Source organism: Rana temporaria, chromosome 3, assembly GCF_905171775.1.
Source record: "Rana temporaria chromosome 3, aRanTem1.1, whole genome shotgun sequence".
Classification (NCBI taxonomy): Eukaryota; Metazoa; Chordata; class Amphibia; order Anura; family Ranidae; genus Rana; species Rana temporaria.
The window spans coordinates 86,667,326-86,677,951 of NC_053491.1; the positions used below are offsets into that span (position 1 = coordinate 86,667,326).

General features: G+C 42.5%; 1 protein-coding gene across 1 annotated transcript; it reads right to left on the bottom strand.

Moving 5' to 3' along the window:
* Window positions 1-9,191: 9,191 nt before the first annotated feature.
* On the bottom strand, window positions 9,192-10,314 carry LOC120930299 (olfactory receptor 1020-like). Its single transcript, XM_040341516.1, has one exon. The coding sequence runs from the start codon at window positions 10,186-10,188 to the stop codon at window positions 9,256-9,258; it is 933 nt and encodes a 310-aa protein (XP_040197450.1). The 5' UTR covers window positions 10,189-10,314; the 3' UTR covers window positions 9,192-9,255.
* Between the last annotated feature and the right edge of the window lie 312 nt (window positions 10,315-10,626).

Sequence of the window (10,626 nt, forward strand, 5' to 3'; positions counted from 1 at the left end):
AAAATCGGGGTAAGAGGCTGTATGTAATGCCCTATTATTTCTATGATTACATTGAGATATAGCAGTTCAATTCAAAATCAATAACAGACCCTAATATTTCTGTGTGTCTGTCTATGTCTATGCTTTTCAATAAAGACATGCTATCGAAAAAAAAAAAAATCATCTCTAGCTAAATTAACACTTTAGTGAGATATGTCCTATTTTTTTGCCATAGTTCATTACATTTTGTAATAAATACCACTTTTTATGATACACTTCAATACACAAACAATACAGCATGTTTTGCGATTCTGGTGGTTAGGTAGATACATAGATAGACAGACACACAGAAATATTAGGATAAAGAACTGATTGTGTATCTCCATTCTTATGCCCCGTACACGATTGGGATTCCCGGCAGTAAAAAGTCCGCCGGGAATTCCGGGGGGAAAACCGAGAACCTGCTTGGTCACTTTTCCTGTGTACACACCAGAGGTTTTACCCATCGGGAAAACTGCGTTGAGAACTTTGGCTGGGAATCCCGGCCGTGTGTATGCTCCACCGCAGTGTTTCCCAATGGAAAACTGCCGGGAAAAAGACAGCCGGGAATCGCGGCAGGAAAAAAGAGAACATGTTCTCATTTTTCCTGCCGCAATTCCCAACGTTTTTTCTGTCAGGGAAAACTGCCATGGAGCATACACACGGACAGTTTTCCCAGCCAAAAGCTGTCATAGCAGTTTTCCCAACAGGTCGTGTGTACGAGGCTCCTCCTGCCAGGCCTTTCCGATGTGTTTGCGTTCTTCTGTGTTGTTGTGAGGAAGAAGGAAGAGCCTGGACTGACAGCAACCAAGAATGGGTGGGGTGAAGAGACAGCTAACTTTGGGGGAACTCTTCTGGTATAAACTGTACAATACATACACCCTTCTCTGTCAACTCTGTAGTTGGTCAAATACATGTGATTGAAAATGCTAAGTGTCTGCAATCGGTATAGAACATTGCTGCCATATGTGAATATTGGTGTCCCCGATTCATCGAGGAGTGTCCTCAGTGGAGATTTGGGGTCCATTCCTAACACCCAAAAAAACGTGTTATAACCACACTGGAGTCGGTAATCGAGTATTCCACCTGTCATTTGGGTGTAGGTGTCTGTGGGTGTCATCACAAAACCTCTGGGATAATAAATTGAGTTGCACTTCAGATTATTTTCACATTACTCCTCCGATTGGAATTTGACTCTTTTTCCTCTGCTATCTACTTTGGATTTACAGTGTAGGGAGATTTTCTCCCTTTTTATATTTATTGCCATTTACACTTTTACCAGATAGGGTTTATGTATTTAGGTCAAGGCTTTACACAAGTCACTTTTTTATATTTATGGATATTATAATTGATAAAATAAGGCATTTATGCACAGTTATTATGATGATATTTTGGTAAATTGAGTTTAGTTAACACTACAATCTCTTATATATTAAAAGAATATCTTCTGTGAGGTTTTCAGTTTACCCTTTTTTATTTTGTATTTTTTGCAAATTAAATTTTTTTTGCACAGGTGCACGGTTTTGTGAATTAGAAATCATTAGGTGCAGGTTCTCCTCCATCCAGTAGGTACTGTGCCATCATACAGATAGAATGGAGTCTGTTAACAGAATTTTTTCTTCAGGAAATCCTCTCAGAGGCAACAGCTGTTTGATTAGATGGCAGAACTTCTGGTGACCTTTGGTACCCATCTTAGAGTGGGATTCTATATATAAGTGTATCCATGTCTGGAGTGAGTGGTAGGTCAGGGACAGAGACCTCGCTTGTTAGGGAGAGTGAATAGTGCAGGGAAAGGTTCCTGTTAAAGCGGGGGTTCACCCAAAAATAAATTTTTAACATTACATTCAGCCGAGTTGTCCTAATGACAATCGGTTGTTTTTTGTTTGTTTTTCCCTGTACATACTGACTTTCACCGCCGCTTCCGGGTATGTCTTTTTCGGGACTGGGCGTTCCTATCTGATTGACAGGCTTCCGACCGTCGCATACAGCGCGTCACGAGTTGCCGAAAGAAGCCGAACGTCGGTGAGGCTCTATACTTTCGGCAACTCGTGATGCACAGTATGCGACGGTCGGAAGCCTGTCAATCAGATAGGAACGCCCAGTCCCGCAGAAGACATACCCGGAAGCGGCGGGGGAAAGTTGGTATGTACGAAAAAAAAAAACAAAAAAAAAAACAGCCGATTGTCATTAGGACAACTCGGCTGAATGTAATGTTAAAAATTAATTTTTTGGGTGAACCTCCACTTTAAGTAGGGTCAGTACAGGAACATTGCCTGTGTACAACATACATTTCAGGTTTCACACCAGTGAGGTGGGGCTCTTCTCAGCGGCATTTCAGTGCTATCCCAGTGTACCACATGCTATCACCCCTGCAGCTGAAGCCATCCTTTGCTAATAGAGGCCCAAGTCTGATGATATTGTACAAATATCATCTGCATAATTTACTGCAATCAGTGCCTACTGAAATTGTCTTTATCTCTTACCATTAGCCTATCTACAATATACCAGATGATTTCCACATCAAAGTGTTCATAAACCTTTAATACTTTGAATGGGCCACTGCAATCATAAGTAATCACTTAACTTCTTTGTATGCCCCCAAAAAAATCGATGTTTAGTTACCTTTTTCATGCAGCATTTCTCCCCGTCACGTGACAATTCCCCTACATTGGTAAAAAAAGGACAGCTGATGGGGGTGTACATTCACACATTCACTTCTAGCTCCATCATGCATGCATCACAAGAAGGGGAAATGGGAGGCAGGATTGAGTGGGGCAGAACAGTGTTGACTGGCTGGAGAGAACAGGAACTGACACCGCTGGTGGGCGTGTACATTCTCTACATTCATAAGAAAGCTTGTGACATTCATGGGTTACAAGAAGGGGAAATAAGGGGTGGGACTGAGTGGGGCAGAGCAGAGATGTCTGGTTGTGAAGAATAGGGTCTGACAACAGTACAAGGAAGTGTCAATGAGCAGCTACATTCGGCTGTGCAAATTAATCGCCGTCAGTCTGAGGTGGGGGGGCTCCTTAACGACTTAATGAGATAAAACTAAAATGTGAATAATACAAAATTTGATATCACCAATCATAGAAATCTATTATTTTTGCCTGGAATTCCACTTTAACGGCTGTGTGTGTAGTCTCTCCATGATTGGGTACGGACTACCGTCTGCAGTAATTGAAATTTACTGCTGGGAATCCTGGGTGACATCATTAACCAAATTTGCCAAATGACATCACCTAAAATTCCCTGTGGTAAATTTAGATTAGCTGGGTATCTGTCATTTAGTGGTGATGATGTCATGTACAGATCGGCGGATCATCATGGCTAACATAGATTACCACACTTGATGCTGTGATTGATATGGATCACCTCTCTGGAAGTCATGACTGAAGTTACTTCAAAGGGTGTTAATACATTTTAATATAAAAGTGTTTAAGTATGTTTTTTATGTTTTATTTAAAGCTGTACTCTAGGTATGATCTTAATCGCATACTTACATTGGCGACAATCACTATCAGAGCTCTTACAGTGAAAGCAGTGATCTTCTGGTTCCTGTGCTGAGCAGCTGCCCCACTGCAGACTGACCACAGAGAGTGGCTTTCTTAGCCCTGCCACCATTCACATAATGCCTTGGGTTTTTTCAGTGGATGCAATACATTCTCAGATTGAATGAAGTGGAGAGGAAGGGTTGTAAAGTCATGATCTCCACTTTGTCCAGAAGGAGAACACCTTATATTAATTACATTTTATTTTTATTAGCACAACTCCTTACTCTTTTCCCCTCCCCTTTTCCTTTCCTTTTTCACCCCCCCCCCCATGCTTGCCTTCCTTTCCTATTTTCCTGTAATTCAGCTGTATATGTTGTAAACATGTTATCATATATTTACCATAACTGCACCTTCCACTGTATATCACTATGTAATTGTTAATCTTGATTACCATGTGTATTCTATCAATCCATTACAGATATTTTTCTCCTGATGAAGCCGTAAAGTTCTGTGAAACATGCTGATGAATACATGACTTGCGAGGACCCACTATACCGCTGTCCTCCTTCATGTAGTACATTAAGTAATAGTGACACACATGTATTGTTAGGATGTATTTCCACATAATATTCTGGCATGTAATTGTTTAGTATATTGTGATATATTTTATATTTATGCTCTTAACATAGGGAGGGTGCTTTGGGGTGCCCCCCAAAGCACCTTATCCACATGTTGATGGGGACAAGGGCCTCTTCCTGACAACTCTGGCTATTGGTTGTCAGGGTCTGTGGGTGGGGGGCTTATTGGAATCTGGAAGCCCCCTTTAACAAGGGGGCCCCCAGGTCCTGGCCCACCTATGTGAATGGGTACCGGGTACATTGTACCCCTACCCATTCACCAAAAAAGTAAAAAACCAGAAGAGACAGTTTTTGACGATTCAATGGGAGGCGGAGCGGCGACTGCTTTCTCTTCAACAGCTGTTAAATGGGCAAAGGCGGGGCTACCCGGTGATGTAACTGGGTGACCCTGTCCCTTCTGAAATTATGTGACGTCAGAGGGGGTGGGGTCATCCGGTTACGTCATTGGGTGGCCCCGCCCTTGCCTATATAGGAGCTGTCAAAGCCAAGAGATAGCAGTCCGCCCTTGCCTATACAGAAGCTGTCAAAGCCAAGAGATAGCAGTCGGCTGAGATTTTCCATGCAGGCAGCTTTTCTATTTTTCGGGACCATCGGGTGGTGTGATTGACGATGCATTCACATCGTGGGACACTTTTTTTTTAAAATAAAGGAATTGTTAAAAACTGTCTCTTGTGGTTTTTACTTTTTGACACATTTTTGGTGAATGGGTAGGGGTACAATGTAACCCATACCCATTCAAATGCGGGGGGGCTATGGGGGCCCCCAGCTTCCAGACTCCAAAAAAACCCTGGCCAGGGTTGTTGGGGAAGAGGCCCTTGTTTATTCTATGACCTTGTCCCCATCGACATGGGGACAAGGTGCTTTGGGGTGGGGGGCGCAGAGCCCCCTGCCCCAAAGCAACCACCCTCCGATGTTGAGGGAATGTGGGCTGGTATGGTTCGGGGGGGCTTGCTTGTCCCACCCTATGCTGACCTGCCCGGCTGCATTCTCAGATAAGGGTCTAGTATGGACTTTGGGGGGGACCCTACTCCGTTTTTATAAAAAAAAATGGGCGTGGAGTTCCCCTTAAAATTCATACCAGACCCAAAAGGACCCCACGCCGTTTTCTTTCATTTTTTTCATCTATATTGACAGGAGCCAGCAAAACATTACAACTGCAAGCAAGTTTAAATAACATTTGTTCCTTTAGAAATGTAATTATTGCTGCAGCACGTTCTATACATTTCACATATACACCACTTTACAGGCAGACTAAGGGGACCACGATATTTAAAGGAATATTTCATTTTTATTGTTTCACTTTAAGCATTATTAAAATCAGTGCTCCTGAAAAAAACAATAGTTTTAAAAACTTTTTGCATTGATACATGTCTCCTAGGGCAGTACCCGGGTCCCCATACACTGTTTATTGCAATAACTTGCATATAAGCCTTTAAAATGAAGACTTTTGATTTCTCATGTTCGTGTCCCATAGACTTTAATAGCGTTTGCATGTTTGCTAGAACTTTTTGCCTGTTTGCGGTGTTCTGGTGTGAACCAAACTGGGGAGTGTTCAGAATATGCTGGAACTGGAAAGAATTTAGAGAAGGGCAACGAAGCTAATAAAGGGACTAGACTCGATTTTAGCTATGGGGAAAAAAAGTATTGAACTTATTCCCTCTGGAGAAGAGATGCTTAAGAGGGTATATGATAGCGATATACAAATACCTTACTGGCAACCCTAGGAAAAAACTTTTCAGTGAAAGAGAGTTTAAAAAGTATCGCGGCCATTCACTGAATTTGGAAGAGAAGCAGTTTAACCTCAATTTGCGTAGAGGGTTCTTTACTGTTAAAACAGTAAGGCCTCGTACACACGACCGAACATGTCCGCGGACCAGTTTCCGCGGACATGTCCGACCATGTGTTGGGCCTAGCGGACAGTTTTCCGGCCTAGCGGACAGGTTTCCAGCGGACAAAAGTTTCTTAGCATGCTAAGAAACTTGTCCGGTGGAAACCTGTCCGTCGGACGTGTCCGATGGTTAGTACACCTAACTATCGGACCGAAATCCCCCGCATGCGTCGAAGTTTGCGTGGTTCGCGCACGTCGCTGCGTCATCGTCGCCACCACGTCACCGCGTTTTCTGTCCGCGGGGAATTTGGTCTGATGGTGTGTACACACATCAGACCAAAACCTCCCAGCAGACATGTCCGATGAAAACGGTCCGCAGACTGTTTTCATCGGACATGTCTGGTCGTGTGTACAAGGCCTTAGGATTTGGAATTGTCTTCCATGAGCAGTGGTATCAGCAGTCACAAAAACTATTATATGAGCTCTTAACGATCACAACATACAGGGATATATGATTTACTATTGACATAAACACATGCACACACACACAGGTTGAACTGGATGGCAGTGGCTCTGGTGCTCAACATTTTTGGGGGGGTGCAAACAAGCTGAAAAAAAAAACATCAATTGCAGCCACTGTGCCGCATCAAACCACTTATTTTGAAAATTTTACATCGTTTGCATAAGTCGTCTGTGAATGGGGCTGGACGCCATTTACGTTCACGTTGAAAACAAGGATGTCCTTGCAATGTAATTTGGAGCAATGCACCCTGGGAGTTTTTACGGACGGCGCATGCGCAGTTCGTTCGGCGCGGGGACGCGCTTCATTTAAATGAAACATGCCCCCTACCCGCCCAATTTGAATTCCGCGCCCTTACGCTGCGAGAGATACACTACGCCGCCGTAACTTACGGCTCGAATTCATTGAGGATTCAAACCAAAGCCAAGTAAGTTACAGCGGCGTAGCGTATCTTACATCTGCGCCGGGCGCAGCGTATGTATGTGGATCTGCCCCTATGTGTGCATGTATGCATAGGCCAGGGGTGCCCAACCTTTTGAACAGCGAGGGCCACTTAAGTGACTTGGTAACCGGTTGCGGGCCACAATGAGCATAGTGGGTGGATGGCATGTTTGTGTCTGCGCTGCTTATGCAGAGCGGACACTGACACAACCCACTATACTTTTTAGCAGATCGTATTAGAGGTAGGACACAAGTTTGTTTGTCTTCCACTACTTGGTGAATGGAGGGTCCAATTGGTCAGACTAACCATGTGAAAGGGGCCCAAGGCTGCGCTGTGTACCTTTTTGGCTTTCCTGCACTTTGCGATAGACTTCTATTATATTCTGCAGGTTTGGTGCACTTTCAGAAAGCTTACCAAAGTCGCAGGTAATAACAGAAGTCTATGGCTCAGTGCAGGTAACCCGCAGGTAAACTAATCTACACCTGCGGATCAGTTTTAAAGCAGCCCAGTAACCACTGCAGAAAAGATATACCCATATATACACTGATTTTAGTAATAAACTGACATTTAATAACAGTATTTTATTCTATTCCATCCCAGAGAAGGAGGTCGCGGGCTATATCAGAGGGCTCCGCGGGCCACTGGTTGGTCACCCATGACATAGGCTAACATGGAGGGGAGTTTAGAGTCAGGAAACAAAAAACTTCAGGGGCCAGATTCTCAAAGGACTTATGACGGCGTAGCTCCACATACGCCGTCGTAAGTCCGAATCTGTGCCGTCGTATCTGTGTGCCTGATTCATAGAATCAGATACGCCTCTCTGTTGCCAAGATACGAGCGGCGTAAGTCTCCTACGCCGTCGTATCTTGGGGTGCATATTTACGCTGGCCGCTAAGGGTGCTTCCATAGATTTACGCGTTGAATATGTAAATTAGATAGATACGCCGATTCACGAATGTGAATCGGCGCATTCGTGAATCGGCGCACTTCCGGTCTCGCTGGTTGATGGACAGCTAGCGGTGGAACGCACGCTAGCAGACCAGTACGCAGCCATCTCTATCTTGTTTTATTATCCCTACAAAACCCACAGCCTCAGTGCCGGGACACGGGCACCAGCAACAGTAGGAGGCCATTTGGCATTTGTATTTTATTTCATTTATTAAATGGTTTTACGCTATGGTGGCATCTCCTCTCATTTTTTTGGTACACCATCTGCTGCAATCGCTGACACTGGAACCTAATGAGAGCCTGCTGATTCATACCATTACTAAGCCTTATTGACCATATTTAAATTAATCTGGTCAATATCATGTGGTAAGGAGCCATCCATTATTATTCTGGTGACCTATAGGTGAAGGCGGATCACTCCTTTCTCGCACTCTGTCTGAAGATCCACAAGCACTTTGCATTTGCACTTTATTTCTGCAATCTGGCATTGCACTATTTGAATTTGCACTTGGACGTGATCCAATTTTGGATCTTTGCACCTATTGTTTTTTGCTGGACTTTTTATTTCACATCATTTGGCACCATTGTACTTATAGATTTACTGTTATCATCTGTATTATATATTCACATAGATTTGGGTATATGGTCAAACTGTGTATCACTTCAACTGTATTGTGACACATAATCCATTATTTAATTTTAGCGCCCCTCACTTTAACCGCACAATATACATAAGTCCGTTATCTGATTTTCTTTGGGAGCAGCTTCACTCAGTTAGTTACTTGGTATATCAAGTTTATAATTAGTGTAAATTAATTTGGCGCAAGTTTTTCTTTTCTTTCATATTTTCTGTACTTGCTAAAAAAATTCTAAGCCAGAAAAATGAAAACAAATGCAGCCATCACATGTAAGATAAGCTGTAATGTATTACTTTTTTTAATAATGAAGCCTATAAAATAGACATAAAATAGACATAAAGGATAAGTCATACTAGCCCACATGCCCCTGAGCACTCAGCAGGTGCTTTAAAAGATCTTCCATGAAAAGCTGGGACACCTCATTCTGGTATTGATTGGTACCAGATATTTCTGCACCTCTGTTGTTCAATAGGTGGGCATTGGGGAAATTATCTGCAACTTATGTACACTACCATAGGGTCAGATATGTTGCTACCAAGAATTTAATGCATTTAATGCATTTAAAATAATTGTATTAGTAATTAACAAAAACTCCCTCTGTTCCTACTATTTTATTGAAAAAAATAATAATAAAAAATCCAAGGGTCTTTTTACTTTCCCAGGTCTCCCTCATAAAAAAAAAATGACTTCAACAAAGTTTAAGTTTGAGGGACATACAGCAGTACTGAATCAGGGGGCCATGGTGGATGCCATCAGTTTAGTCAGAGCTTGTTTTACATCTTGGTTCCTCAAGCTATAGATGATGGGATTTAACATTGGAATGATCAATGTATAGAACACAGACACCACCCAGTCCTGCTCCACCGAATAGGCAGAATTTGGACGTAGATAGGTGAAGAAAACTGGACAGTAAAACATTGCTACACAGGTAAAGTGAGAGGCACAGGTAGACAGTGGCTTGATTCTTTTAGAAGAGCCAATTCTGCATAGAGCACTTAAAATACAGATATATGATGTCATTATACATAATAAAGAACCCACTTCAAGAGATCCAGCAACAACAAATGCCAACATTTGATTAACAAAGGTATCTTTACACGACAATTTTAAAATAGGATTGATATCGCAGAAGAAATGATTGATTCGATTTGACTTGCAGAATGGTAATGTAAATGCACAATATGTGTGTATTAATGCATTCACAAATGCTGCTGTATATATTGAGGAGAGGAGCTGAAAACAGGTTGCCCTGTTGATAAACCTGGCATAATACAATGGCTTACATATGGCTACATAGCGATCATAGGCCATGGCGGGTAGTAACATGACTTCAGAGCCTGCAAGATCTATGAAAAGAAACATTTGTGTGGCACATCCCGTGATGGTGATTGTCTTGTTTATAGAGACGATATTGAACATAACATTTGGGGTAATAGCTGATGAATAAAATATATCTATAACGGATAAGTTCATTAGGAAAGTGTACATTGGTGTTTGAAGAATAGGAGTCACAAAAATTACCAAAACTAACATAAAGTTTCCAAGCAGAGTCACCATGTACACTGAGAAGCAGAGTAGAAAGAGAGGCAGCTGAAGGTTCGGGTCAGAGGAGAGACCGGAGAGGATGAATTCTGTCACATGCGTACTATTCCTGAGATTCATGTTTTTCAGCTACATCAGCATTTTTGGATTTGGTGTATATTTCTTGCCTTTTAAAAAATTATTTGACTGAGGGGTTACCGATCCTGTCTATATAAAAGAGTAAATGTCATTTATCAATAGTATAAACAATTCTTCAAGATCTGATACTACTCAAGGAGTGCTAAATAATATTTATGGTGTGTAAAAAAAATTACATATGGTAATACTAGTTACCGTGTTTCCCCGAAAGTAAGACCTACCCCGAAAATAAGACCTACCGCGATTTTCGGGAAGGGCTGCAATATAAGCCCTATCCCTACTTGAGATGCCAGCGGGGGTTCTCGGCCCCCCTCCCTGTGCAAAGCTCCAGCAGGCTAGAGAATTTGCGAGCTGCATTTAGCTGATCTCTCCCTCCCTGAGATGCCAGCGTGGGATCTCGGTTCCCCTCCCTGTGCAGAG

What these genes read in the sequence shown, in the direction of transcription:
- LOC120930299 (XM_040341516.1), bottom strand. Translation starts at nt 10,188, where the DNA reads ATGAATCTCAGGAATAGTACGCATGTGACAGAATTCATCCTCTCCGGT.